The following is a 14,390-nucleotide window of genomic DNA, read 5'->3' as shown; positions in this document are numbered from 1 at the left end:
TTCTTCTCTTTTCTTAGTTTTGCTTCTTTCTTTCTTTTCTTTTTTTTTTTTCATTTTCTTAAGTGTTGTCTTTTTCCTTTTTTACAATTTTTTGTTGTTTTGCATTTCTTCTTCAAATTTTTACTTTTTTTTCTTCTCCTGAAATTCTTTTTTCTTTTTTTTCTTTTTCCTTTTTGAATTTCACTGTTCTTCTTTTCTCTTTAAGTATTAGCATCAAGTAAGAAACACATAACACGAATAAAACGTAGATAAGTATTGAGCATCGAGTAATGAGTGTCTAGTATCTAATATATAGTATATAACATAAAACATAAACCATCAAGTATATATCAAGCATCAAGTAACATGTATCGAATGGTGTACTCAGTCACAAACGAGTAAGTGGTTTTCAAGAGCGAATTCGTAAACTAATACGAACTGAATATCACTTTTCATTCATTTTTTTCAAATATGGGCCACATATTCATTTGGATCTCTAATAGAAGGCCATCACCCAGTGATCTTGCAACTGTCCAACATACAATCTCCGAGTCATTTTAACTTTTCTTTGATTTGGGTATCTCTTTAATTCTTGAAAGAGGTATTTATGTGAGATTTCTTGCCCTGTCACATTCTATTTTCAACTACATATCTCCTGTATATTGCTTAAATAACTTTCGTGCAATTACCTTCATTTATTCGACTTTACTCTATCCTTTGCTTATTTAAAATGACCCACCGAAAACCTTTCTTTCAAGGTGTAATGAAACCACACACACCATGTACTCGTCCACTATATTATAGAGTACCCAAACTTGAGTCAACGCAACATTAGGTTATTCATGTCTGGCATTGACTCAAAATTGTTGGAGAATAGATTTTTATTGTTATTCACAGTCTCATCCTAAAAGTAGTTAAATATGATCAATAATATGTGAAAAAAAATATATACATGTGATATAATGCAAATGTAACATTGAGAATCTTACTATTTAATTGGCTAATATTTGGACATCTTCGTTGACGTATTTTTCCTTTTTCTTGTCCTAGTTTTTTTTTTTTTTTTTTTTTTACATATTAGCTTGTCCAAACTTGGTTCATTGATGGAAACTTTTTTCTATATATCGTTAAGCACACAATAGTTAAATTTAAGAATATGTGTAAAATACTATAATATTCTTAATTACCATCTCCTCGACAAGATTCGCATAATCTCTTATAGACATATTATGATTATACTTGTTATTCCTTCTTCAATCCTATTGTTGACTTCTAATTTTCTATACAAACTTTATGTAACAAAAATAAAATAACAAACCTCGTTTATATTATTATTGATTTTCTTATAAGAGAAAATTTTAATACCTAAAATTCTAGAGATAGTCTTGATATAGAAAACCCATGCCAATTATGTGGGAATATAATGAAGTTGGATTCACGATAAAAGGGATAATATATTACATCGTTAACCAACTATTTACTAGACGAAATGCAACGTCGATTATTTTGATAATGACCTTACTTCTACCACTAATCGTGAATGCTCCATAGACATTTAACAATGCTTAAGTATAAATTTGTAACTCAAAACTTAACAAAAATTTAAAAAAGTGTGGAAAAAGCAACCCAAAATGGCAACCAAGTATATAATTGCAACAAACTTAGTTTCAAAAAACAAAACAAAAAATGTTCAAAAAGTATCTAAGCTTTCAAAGCGATCTAACAATACTTAAGTGTATATTTGTAAATCATAACCTACCAAAAAGTTCAAAAAGTGTGAGAAAATAACTTCAAGACCCAAAATGGTTACCAAGTGTGTAAATGCAACTAACTTTGTTTCAAAGCAACATAAAAAGTGTTCAAAACGTGTATAAGTATCACTTGAAATTTCAAAAGGTTTGTAACTCATAACCTACCAAAAAGTTAAAAAAAGTGTGAAAAAAAACACTTAAGACCCAAAATGGCAATCAAGTGTGTAATTGCAACAAACTTAGTTTCAAACAAACCTAAAAAATGTTCAAAACTTGTCTAAGTATCACTTGAACTTTCAAAACGACTTAACAATGCTCAAGTGTAAGTTCGTAACTCGTAACTTATCAAAAAGTTCAAAACATGTGAAAAAAGCACTTAAGACCCAAAATGACAACGAAGTGTGTAATTGGAATAAACTTAGTTTCAAACAAACTTAAAAAGTGTTCAAGATGTGTCGAAGTATCACTTAAACTTTCAAAACGACTTAACAATGCTTAAGTGTAAGTTCATAACTCATAACCTACCAAAAAGTTAAAACAGCGTGTAAAAAGCACTTCAAAACCCAAAATAACAACCAAGTGTCTAAGTGCAACAAACTTAGTCGCAAAACAATGTAAAAAGTGTTGAAAACATACTACTTTTGCCAATTTTATGTGTTTTTAAAAAATGTACTATTTTTTAAAATGAAAACCAAAAGTGTACTACTTTTGCTAATTTTCCAACTCTCTACTATAAACTTCATAAAACGGTTAAGTTAACTTAATTATAAAATGAAATTAAATAAATTAACAAATAGTCGTTTTAAAACTATTGTTATATACAAAGATACATATCTTAAAAGTAATAAAAACATATTCGTAGTGAGGTCGAGGACGGGACAACGATATACTCCCGTCTCTTTCTCCGCTCCGTCCCCATTCTGTGTCTTTGATTTGATCTCATCTTCGATCAAACCTGTGATTCTCTAACACTGAAGGATATTTACCAACCCTAACAATTACTCATTATCTTTGTTTATTAAAAGACAATAATTGATGAAAGTTCATAGTAAAAACTCCTAACGAGATTATCTACATCCAAAGGTCCAAGTTAATGAAATTAAAATTTTAAAATAAAAATTGTCAAAGGCATTTTCAAAAATAACAAAATATTAAAATTATTTACAAAATATAATAAAAATCATCAAAACTTTCTTTCTTTCTATGGAGCTTTATGGAGCTTTTTGTAGATATGGAGCTTTATGGAGCTTTTTGTAGATATTTTTAGTGGTTTGGTCATTTATAATAATTTTCCAAACTTTCTTCTGGGCTTTTTGTTAGCATTACATAATAATAATAATTGAGGTGGCATTGAAAATTGATAGAGCTGAGCTCTCGCCCCACTCCCCTCCTAATCGAGATTTTCCCATCCTCTACAAGGTAGATCAGACGGTTATATGGACATCTCTATCCACCAAGAATAACACAAACTATTGTACGAATATCTGATGTTGACAAACTCTCCCAAAGTTCTGAAGCAAAAAAGAATCTCAAAACTTTCATATTTCCAGAAACTGGCTATGGCAGAAAATTATTGAGAAATTTCCAGACTTATCAATCTCCAGACCTGTGAATCATATTCATAGAAAGGTGATTTCACGTCCAATCTCAAAGGATTCTAAAAAAAGTGGACCATTCAACTTAATTCCCATCCACTATCCTTTTGTCCAACATGAAACTTTATCTTAGTAAAACTTCTTGATCCACTATTTTACAAAATTGTTCAAAACAAACCCATGTTACACCAAATGTGATATTTGGTAACACTTAAAAAATTGTCACAAATACCTTTTTCCTGACTTTTTTTTTTTATCGACCATTAAAGAAAAAGTATCGATGACATTTCACAAAAACTTTCAGACCACTGTGTTAGTTTTTCGTTTTGGATGAGGGCCGGGGTAGAACACCAATACTCAAAGGTTGTTAATAATTAAGAACTAAGACCTGAAAACGAAACCGCCTGCCTGGTTGATAACAATCTGATTCTAAAAATTTCATAATGGCAATGCAACTATTTCTTCTTTCTTCCACCCTTGCCTTTTGAAGGTCCTGCTGTTGATGAGGATGCCGGCTCCTGCTTCTTAGTCCTCCCAGGATGTCTAGGAACAAGTTCGGCTACACGAAGCATCAGTTGTTTTCCTGCAAACCCAGATATCTCATATGTAAAATCGTAATAATTATGGTATTTTATTGATAATAAGAACTTGGAGGGGAATAACTTTGAAACATTTAGGTTAAATTATAAGGATATCCTTGAAGTTGCAATTTTGTGTTTAATAAGTTTATATATCTTCAATTAGGTGTTTAATAAGAATAAGATTTTAACATATCGAAACAATTTATAGAGTTGAAGGACCAAGTAGGTACAAATATAAAAGTTCACTGGTTAAACTTATAATTTAACAAAAAGAAAAACCCTTTCTTTTAGAAAAAAGTTTGACAAATTGTAGCATCTGTTAGATAAATACAGTTATCCAAACTACTTTAACTGATACAATAGTAGGGACTAGCTGCTTGGTTAATCTAGCAGTAGAGTTCAAAATATAGATTTAGCAGAATCCCCCACCCACAAATAATCGCTATAACTAATTGATATGATCTGTGAAAGGTAGTTCCACAAAATCTAAGTGCTAGGCCTCGAATCACTCAAGTTTACAAGAGAAGGGGTAAAAAGGGGAATTCCACCTAGACAGCTTGGTAGTTAGGATGGCCAGTGGTCCTCATGACACATGGCAGCAGGAGCGTAGGAATATATATAGGAGCTTTTTGTGTTAGGGTTGATCATCTTTGTCATTAGGCATTTTGTATGAACCTTGTTCATGGTGGAGAGTGCAGCCCTCTTGTTTGGCTGAGTTCCTTTGGTTTTGATACTCTTTTGTGGCTGGTGAACTGTTATTCAATATATAAATATAACTACAGCTATTCTCTCCTTTCATATATATATTTCTCTGTGAATTCTGCTGGAATATTACTGTGGTTGTGTGTGCTGTTTGGCTGATATCGTTGTAGGTGGGAAGGAAGTTTAACATTGGTATCAGAGCCATTCGACACCTGGGAGGTGGAAGAAAATGATGCAAAAACTAATCAAAGAGTGCTTGGATGCTTCGGAAGCTGAGATTGAAGCAATCAAAAAGGAGGTTCAACGAATACCTGTCCTAGAGAAGACGATGGAGAAAATGCACGCTATGTTAACCGAAATGTATGAAGATTGCCAGAGACAGCCGGGTGGTTTTGAACTGACCAGAGTGAGTACGGGAAAACGGAAAATTCGAACGGAAGACTTGGTCGATGGAGACGAGGAGGGGGAAACCTCTTTGAGTTTAGAACCAGGGGCAGGGCAAGATCGGATAAAATTTAAAAAGCTGGAGATGCCGGTTTTTAATGGAGAAGACCCGGATGGATGGATTTATAAAGCGGAATACTACTTTCAGATGCACCTTCTAAATGAGCAAGAGAAGTTAAAGATAGCAATAGTCAGTATGGAAGGAAAGGGACTGTGCTGGTTCCGTTGGGCAGAGAATAGGAAACGTTTCCGATCGTGGAAAGAATTAAAAGAGAGAATGTACAATCGTTTTTGTAATAGGGAATATGGAACGGGTTGCGCGCGATTCTTGGCAATAAAACATGAGGGCTCGGTGGGAGAATATTTGCAGCGATTTGAAGAGCTATCAACGCCGTTACCGGAAATGGCAGAAGACGTTCTGGTAGGGACCTTCACGAAAGGGTTGGACCCGGTTATTAGAACTGAAGTATTTGCAATGCGGGTCGTGGGCTTGGAGGACATGGTGGATGTGGCCCGATTAGCTGAAGAGAAGTTGGAAATAGCTAGGGCCTCGCACAGCCCATATGCTAAGGATGGGAAACCGGCCCAAAAACACGCGCCAAAAAATTCGGAAATCCCTTCGACTAAAATCGTGACGTTGGCCGAAAGGATCCCTACGAGTCTAAACCAGGCGAGCAACCCACAAAACGGCGCAACAGGGATGGGTGGACGGATTCTGAACTGCAAGCACGACGTGAAAAGGGGTTGTGTTATCGATGCGACGAACCATTTAGCAAAGGTCATCGCTGCAAAAACAAAAAGCTTCGCCTCTGTGTGGTTGCAGACGAATTAGAAGATGTTGAAATGGTAGACAGTACGCACGAGGGAGAGATGGTTGAAGTCAGTCCGATGGTAGAGTTATCGCTGAACTTCGTTGTGGGTTTGACAGCACCGGGTACGTTCAAGATAAAAGGAAGGGTGGAGGACCGAGAAATAGTGATCATGGTGGATTGTGGGGCTACCCATAATTTTATCTCCCTGAAGCTAGTAGAGAGCCTCAATTTACCCATGGCGGCAATAACGAATTATGGGGTCATTATGGGGTCCGAGAAGGCGGTGCAAGGGCGAGAAATGTGTAAAGGTATCACCGTGGGTTTGCCAGTGATAACCATAGTAGAGGATTTTTTGCCACTGGAGTTGGGTAACCTAGATATGGTGCTTGGGATGCAGTGGCTGCAAAAACAAGGAGCAATGACAGTGGATTGGAAAGCCCTTACCATGAATTTTGTTGTCGAAGATACTAAGGTAATCCTAAAAGGGGATCCTTCGCTGACCAGAATGGAAATATCCTTGAAAGTATTAGTTAAAACGTGGCAATCGGATGATCAAAGATTTTTAGTTAATTTTAAAGCCATGGGCATTTTCAAGATGGATCTGGAGTTAGTAGTGACAGATTCCGTGGAAGACTACCAACCAGAATTTGAACAACTACCGCAGGAATTCAGTGATATATTTGAAATGCCCGACGGTTTGCCCCCGATGCGACAAATTGACCATAGGATCCAGTTGAAAGAAGGTACGGATCCCATTAATGTGAGGCCATACCGTTACCCACATGCCCAGAAAAACGAGATCGAAAGATTGGTGAATGACATGCTGGCTTTGGGAATTATAAGACCTAGCACCAGCCTCTTTTCCAGTCTGGTTATCTTGGTAAAAAAGAAGGATGGGGGATGGCAGTTTTGCATCGATTATCGTGCTTTAAACCGAGCTACTGTACCGAATAAGTTCCCTATTCCCATGATCGATGAGCTGCTGGATGAGCTAAGTGGAGCGAGTATCTTCTCTAAAATAGACTTGAAATTCGGGTACCATCAAATCCGGGTGCGGGATGAAGATGTAAGCAAGACAGCTTTCAGAACACACGAGGGCCATTACGAGTTCCTAGTCATGCATTTCGGCCTCACCAATGCACCCGCGACATTCCAAGCACTGATGAATCAGGTTTTTCGACCTTATTTACGTAAATTCTTGCTGGTATTTTTTGACGACATTCTGATGTACAGCAGGGACGTGGAAACACACCTAGAGCATCTCACTGTGGTGTTCCAGCTGTTGAGACAACATTACCTTTTTGCTAACCGGAAGAAATGTCATTTTGCGAAGGATCGAATTGAATACTTAGGCCATTGGGTGTCGGCCAAGGGAGTTGAAGCTGATTAGGAGAAGATTAAGGCCATGCTAGAGTGGCTGATATCGAAGAATATACGGGAGCTTCAGGGGTTTTTGGGGCTGACCGGGTATTACCGTCGGTTTGTAGCAAAGTATGGCGTCATTGCTACACCACTTACGAAGCTAACCAAGAAGAATAATTTGCATTGGTCGGAAGAGGCAACGAAAGCGTTTGAACAACTTAAGAGAGCCATGGTAACATTTCCCGTGTTAGCATTACCCGACTTCCGCTACCCTTTGAAGTAGAAACCGATGCATCAGGGATCGGGTTGGGAGCTATGTTATCGCAGAGCAAAAGGCCAATCGTGTATTTCAGCCAAAAACTATCAGAAACAGCTCGAGAAAAATCTGTTTACGAAAGGGAGCTGATGGCCATAGTATTGCCGGTGGAAAAATGGCGGCATTACCTTTTAGGGCATCGATTTGTGGTATATACTGATCAGAAAGCGTTGAGACAAATCCTGGAGCAAAGAAAAATAATACCCGGTGTGCAAAAGTGGTTGATAAAGCTGGTCGGATTTGATTTTGAAATACGCTATAAAGCTGGACCCGAAAACAAAGTTGCGGACGCCTTGTCCCGTATCCCAATTGAGGCTGAGTTAAATGCCATTACTGTCCCCTCCTTGTTGGACATTACAGTGATCGAAAAAGAGGTGCAAGAGAATGAAAAGTTAAAGGCCATATTTGACAAAATTGTGGCGGATCCGGTCTGCGTTCCCCGATATACGGTTCGCCAAGGTAAGCTGTTTTATAAGGGCAGATTAGTTCTTTCGAGGACTTCGAGCTTCATCCCTACTATATTACACACTTTCCATGACTCGGTCCTTGAGGGACATTCCGGACAGCTACGCACTTTCAAAAGGATAGCAGCTGAATTGTTTTGGGAAGGGATGAAGAAGGACATCAAGCAATATGTGGATCAATGTCATGTTTGCCAGCAGAACAAGGTCCAAGCGTTATCTCCGGCCGGGCTGTTACAACCTCTCCCTATTCCCAACCATATTCGGGAAGATATTTCCATGGATTTTGTGGAGGGCCTACCACGTTCCAAGGGGTTCGACACGATATTGGTGGTAGTTGATCGCCTAAGCAAATATGCTCACTTTATTACCTTGGGTCACCCGTTTTCGGCTAAAATAGTGGCTATGGTGTTCATCAAAGAGGTAGTGCACCTCCATGGATATCCCCGCTCGATAGTATCCGACCGCGGCCGAGTCTTCTTAAGCCACTTTTGGCAAGAGTTATTCCGTTTACAAGGGACTCAACTAAAGCGGAGCACAACATACCATCCCCAAACCGATGGACAAACGGAGGTCGTTAACAACTCGAAACTTTATTTAAGATGTTTTTGCCAAGAGAAGCAAAAGACGTGTAGTGATAAGGTGGCATGGGCTGAGTATTGGTACAATACCAACTACCAATCGTCTATCAAAAGTACCCCCTATGCAGTAGTTTATGGACAGCCTCCTCCTCCTATCATTTCGTATGGTCAAACCAGGACAACGCCAAATGATTCGGTGGAGCATCAATTGCAATCTCGAGATGAGATGCTGACAGCGTTGAAGAGACATTTGCAGCACGCCCAAGAACAAATGAAGAAATTTGCCAATGTCCATCGCCGAGATGTGGTGTTTGACATTGGGGACAGAGTATACTTAAAATTGCAGCCTTATAGACAGCAATCAGTAGTGAAAAAACGTTGTGAAAAATTATCGCCAAGGTATTTTGGACCATATACGGTGTTGGGTAGAGTGGGAGAGGTCACCTACCTGTTGGGCCTTCCGGAAACTGCCAAAATACACCCTATCTTCCATGTATCGCAACTTAAGAAAGCAGTAGGAGACAAACATCAAGTTTATCCGAACATCGCAATGATAAATGATCAAATGGAGTTAGTGTTGGAACCGGAAAACGTGACCCAACTTCGCTAGAACGAGGCTGAACGTGATTGGGAATATTTGGTACAATGAAAGGATCAACCAAGCCATGAAGCAACATGGGAGTCCTACGCACTGCTTCGACATCAATTTCCAAATTTCCACCTTGAGGACAAGGTGGCTCTTCTCCATGGGGGTATTGCTAGGCCTCCAATCACTCAAGTTTACAAGAGAAGGGGTAAAAAAGGGAATTCCACCTAGACAGCTTGGTAGTTAGGATGGCCAGTGGTCCTCATGACACATGGCAGCAGGAGCGTAGGAATATATATAGGAGCTTTTTGTGTTAGGGTTGATCATCTTTGTCATTAGGCATTTTGTGTGAACCTTGTTCATGGTGGAGAGTGCAGCCCTCTTATTTGGCTGAGTTCCTTTGGTTTTGATACTCTTTTGTGGCTGGTGAACTGTTATTCAATATATAAATATAACTACAGCTATTCTCTCCTTTCATATATATATTTCTCTGTGAATTCTGCTGGAATATTACTGTGGTTGTGTGTGCTGTTTGGCTGATATTGTTGTAGGTGGGAAGGAAGTTTAACACTAAGGCCCAAGGCAGAAAAAAAGGGTGGAAACTGGGATTTTGTTTCATTCCAATTAGACCTATGCTGTTACCACTTTGGATTTGAAACAAACCTCAAACAGAATTTTCAGGGTGTTTCAATCAAACTGGAGGAAAAATTCCCTTTTAGTAAATGGGATGATTGCTGAAAAAATAATTTAGAAGCAATAATTTTCTTTAGTTAATAAGTATGATGTGTTTGATTTAATAGTTTGTTAGTAATTTGTTGACGAAGAATAGACAATTCTTTCGCTATTGTCTATCCATGGGAAGAAGAATTCACCCTCAGGGAGCACCTCTCCTTTTTGGCTAGCCTCCAATGTTTCTTTATGGCCTAATTTCATCTTTATAAATCCACTTCAGGTAAAAACCATAAAGTTATGCAACAATCTTGATGAATTGACCAAAATACCATTGGGTAATACACTATCTTTTCTAGAAAACTGAGTGTCTAGGTTAGCTTGCACACACTGACCATTCTCACATGACAACTGCTTGAAATTTTACTCTCGGTTTGAACCAAAAAAGTTCAAGAAATAATTTTAAATTCTATGGTTTGAAATCCAAAAAAGATTTTAAATTAAATATCTCCTTTGGAACGAGAAAGATCCGAAAGAAATCTTTTTCAAGAGACTGGCAAAAGCCTTACTCGAAGTAATAGCTGGATTGGACAGGGTTCCATCCTCCTTCTTCAGCTGAACCCGCACTCTCCCTCTTTGCATGAAATCACGAGGATATGCTTTATCAATCTGCAGGAATGCTGTAAATATAAACCAAAAAACTTCGCTTTGTTTTTCTATTGAAAGGAAAAAAGATGTGGATTTTCAGCTACAAAAGCAAAAATGCAAGACAAATCAGAACTGTTAACTTTATAGCTATTGGTTGTGAATTCATAATGCCCCATCAGATGATCATTTGGTTTTTTTACACTTTGAAAACTAAGATTATCAACTCTACTTCCAGCTCTGAATTTGCATGTTATGTTGTCCACTTTCCACCGATGTTTTCAAAAATCAAGCCGAGTTTCGAACACTAAAAAAAGGTATTTTTCTCTAACTTAGTTTTTGTTTTTAGATTTGACTAAGAATTCAAATGTGAAAATCATGATAAGAAAATTCGAAGAAAACAAGCATACGTTTAAAACACAAAATGGCTACCCAACATGGTTTAAATTATCATGTCCCCGAAGGAACCAAACATCTAAATGATTTTTGGATTTAGTTTGAATGTTGATTTTCTTAATGATATAAGAAAACAACCCAATTAACACGTTCTATCAATTATCACACGTTCACATAAACTCAATGCAGGCTGCAGCAGCTACCTTCAACACAGACAGGCAGCAGGAAGAACAAAAATTAACGAGAAAGTAAGATCTTTATCAATGACAGATAATTGCTAGAAAAACCTCAATAGCAAAGGGCAGTTTGAGATGACTGCAGCAATCCCCAATCTCAGCACACGTAGGATTCTCACAAGCTTTGCTAACACCTATACGTCTTCCTTCAGCAATTGTTTTCTTTGAATTTATATAAATGGGATACAACACTACCCATCTCTTTATGTTGGGAATTTCTCCATCCATATTCCGACCAAATTCCTATCACAATGCACGTTTAATCAAATATAAAACAAAAAGAAACATATTATATTCAAGCAATTAAAAATCGCCTAATTGAACAGGATGTCAACTACTTAACAAATTCCTCACTAAGAAGAACTCAGTTTTCTGATCATTGCCATCAAAATGACAAAAAACGGAATCAATTCCTCATATGGCATGCCAATTACTGTACTGCCTACGAAATTCTATAGAGCAAAAGAATAACAATCTGAAAACACCAGATCGTAAGAAACAAGTTACGTACCTACCAAATCAAGAATCAATTGATTAAGAATGGCGAATCGAGAAGCTAAACAGAGATCTGATTTTACTGTTCCGACCGAACTACGACAATGGGAGAAATTGAGCGAGGAAAATGGGGTGAGGCGGAAAAGGATTTTTCTTTCTATTTTCTCTAAAGCCACCAAAGAAAGAGAAGAAAATTGAAATCAAAACTAATAATAATTTACGAAAATGCCATCGACATTTTTAGGCCAAAATTGTAGAAATGCCACTGCTCGAGTGGGCTTGAATCCTTGGCGTGGCTTTGCCCAGTGGTCGCACCCGCGTTCGAGTCCACAACTCGCAATCTTGCTCAACTGGTCAATCGGGCGCGGGCTTTGGCTCGAGATAAGAAAGTCCTCGAGGAACCATATTGGTCGCTAACACAAGGAATATGTAAAGAGAAAATATAATTAATTTTTAAAAAGTTTTTTTTATTTTTTTATCTTGAATTTTATAAATGTTTGTGTCAAACAATAATTGTGATACTAAATTTTAGAACTTAACATCTAAAGATGATAAATGTTTTAAGTCATTAAACTTTCGGATTTGAATCTAGGGCTTTAGGATCATTTATTCACCAACTTTTTTAAGTTGGTAATAAACAAGTATATTGATAGTTGCATATTTATCGAGTGACTTTATCTTCTTCTATTTATCTACTTCTCCCATTTATCAATAAACTTCATTTCCTTTACTTTTCATATCCTATAACTTCGTAGTTCACTCTTTATCTACTTTTTACATTTACTGAAAAATTTCAACTTATAACAAATGTTCTCACTCTGACATACTAATACACCGTTCAGTGAGTCAAATAGTCTCTAACTGCCGAAGGTACTGTATTGGGTTATCTTCTACTTCTACAATACCATGTTTAAATACTGATTAGAGAATATCATTACAATATTACAAAACAAAGTTTGAAATGTTTTTTTTTATAAAGAAAACACATGATTTTATTACCCATAGTTTTTTTATGAAATTTTGTTTTAAAGATATTTGGAACTATGAAAAAGTTTCATAAATGTCCCTAAACTTAAAAGAGTTTTTAAGAGAATTCCATTAATCTAATTTGTATACCAAATTCCTTAGCATCCAAAATACAAACCAAAATTTTAAGTTAAAACTATAATTTTAAAATCTTATTGATATCTCGATATTTATATCGATATTTTTGCATTTATGTGTTCGATATCTAAATGCAAAAATATCGATAGAAGAGATGAATCGAGAAAAATTCGAATTACAAAAAAATAAACATAAAATTGTATTATATAAATATATTATAAATAATAGATTTATTTAAAAATAACAAAATGTTTATTCACTAATTTAATTTTATTTTGTTAATAGTTTGTTTTTATAAATTTTCTAGAAATAACTATCCAAATTAAAATTTCTATAAAAGTAAGAGTATATATTTTAAATCTTAGTTAAAATATGAAATTCCATAAAATCTCGGGAAGTTAAATAAATTCCCTTGAAACTTACTAAAATAATAACTTGTATGAAAAAATCTTATGTTGATAGATCTACCGACTATCATTTTGTGTTAATAGTTGAATGCATTTTTTTATTTGACAATTAATTGTATGTTAATTACAATAATAACTATCGAGATTTGTTAGTGTTATTGATTTACCATTGTGTGTCAATAGTCTAAATTAAAAACGATGATTTTATTTTATTATTATTTTTTTGTTGGTAAAAAAATTGGTGCAAAATTTGGACCAGTTAAAATAGTATTTTTAATATTTCAAAAGTCCAATGAGATTTATGACTTTTTTTAAAAAACAAAACTTTAACAATTTTCATTCCGAACGAATGAGAATATTTTTTTAACTATTTTTTAAAGTTTATGGATAGTTTTAAACTTTTGAAAATTTGAGTATTTTTTACTTAAACTCGAAGGTTCATCTATTTTTTATTAGTTTAACATAATATATATATTATATGAATATTTATATTTAGTAAAACATAATATATCTAAAAATAAAACTTGGTCGATCCTAATGTATGAATATCATTTATTTCAAGTAGTCGATGTGTGAAATTTAAAATAATTATATTTTGAATATGTCAATAATCAAGGTCCTTTATCGTTTTTTTGTCGATAGATGTTATGAGAATAAAAACAACCTAAACTACTTTAATAAATAACATATAGTAAATTGGAACCATGTGTTACATATCATTTATTTCAATAGCTGACATGTGAAATTTTGATGTACTGTTTTTATATCATTTATTTCAATAATCAACACGTGTAATTGGGAAATATGTGTATACATGGATAGGGGATCAAATATCTAACTAATAATACAACACGATGCTAAGTTGAGTTATACTCGTTTTAGCATAAAAATATACGTATAATTAGATATCGATAATAAAAAATTATAATAAGTTTTGTTTTGGTTCAACTTATATATATATTTTTTTTATTAAAGATATATACTTTAACGAATTGAGCTAATCTCAAATCACTACATATTGAGTTAATCTTAAACCACTAACTTATTTGAAGTAAGATTTTCTTTTTGGCTTCCGTAATATGTTTTTAGTTTGGCTTCCTTGAATTCTATTGTACAGTTCACTACAATTATTGAATAAGAGGTAAAAAAATTTAAACTATGACAACAAGTGTAAGACGACAAAATTAATTTTTTTGGTGTAATAGCCATACTAAGCTGTAATTAATATAAAGTTACGGCCTATGTAATTTCATGAAATCACATAATGG

General features: G+C 35.3%; 1 protein-coding gene across 2 annotated transcripts; it reads right to left on the bottom strand.

Annotated features, from left to right (window-relative positions):
• Positions 1–3,320: 3,320 nt before the first annotated feature.
• On the bottom strand, positions 3,321–11,862 carry LOC103483920 (signal recognition particle 19 kDa protein). 2 transcript variants are annotated; one of them, XM_008440766.3, is made up of 4 exons: positions 11,628–11,862; positions 11,168–11,359; positions 10,409–10,508; positions 3,321–3,908 (listed from the first exon to the last, which is right to left on the bottom strand). In XM_008440766.3, the coding sequence occupies exons 2-4, from the start codon at positions 11,342–11,344 to the stop codon at positions 3,781–3,783; spliced, it is 405 nt and encodes a 134-aa protein (XP_008438988.1). In that variant the 5' UTR covers positions 11,345–11,359; positions 11,628–11,862; the 3' UTR covers positions 3,321–3,780. The 2 variants fall into 2 exon arrangements, with proteins under 2 accessions (XP_008438988.1, XP_008438989.1); XM_008440767.3 differs by having other exon boundaries at positions 11,632–11,792.
• Positions 11,863–14,390: the final 2,528 nt, after the last annotated feature.

This window comes from Cucumis melo, chromosome 6 (assembly GCF_025177605.1).
Source record: "Cucumis melo cultivar AY chromosome 6, USDA_Cmelo_AY_1.0, whole genome shotgun sequence".
Lineage (NCBI taxonomy): Eukaryota > Viridiplantae > Streptophyta > Magnoliopsida > Cucurbitales > Cucurbitaceae > Cucumis > Cucumis melo.
Note: the sequence above shows the minus strand (reverse complement) of the source record. Positions and strands in the feature narration are given on the sequence as shown.

Coding starts and splice junctions, on each gene's coding strand:
- LOC103483920 (XM_008440766.3), bottom strand. CDS start 11,344: ATGGATGGAGAAATTCCCAACATAAAGAGATGGGTAGTGTTGTATCCC. Junction 10,509..11,167: donor AACTGCCCTTTGCTATTGAG/GTTTTTCTAGCA, acceptor GCATTCCTGCAG/ATTGATAAAGCATATCCTCG. Junction 3,909..10,408: donor CAATCCAGCTATTACTTCGA/GTAAGGCTTTTG, acceptor CTGGGTTTGCAG/GAAAACAACTGATGCTTCGT.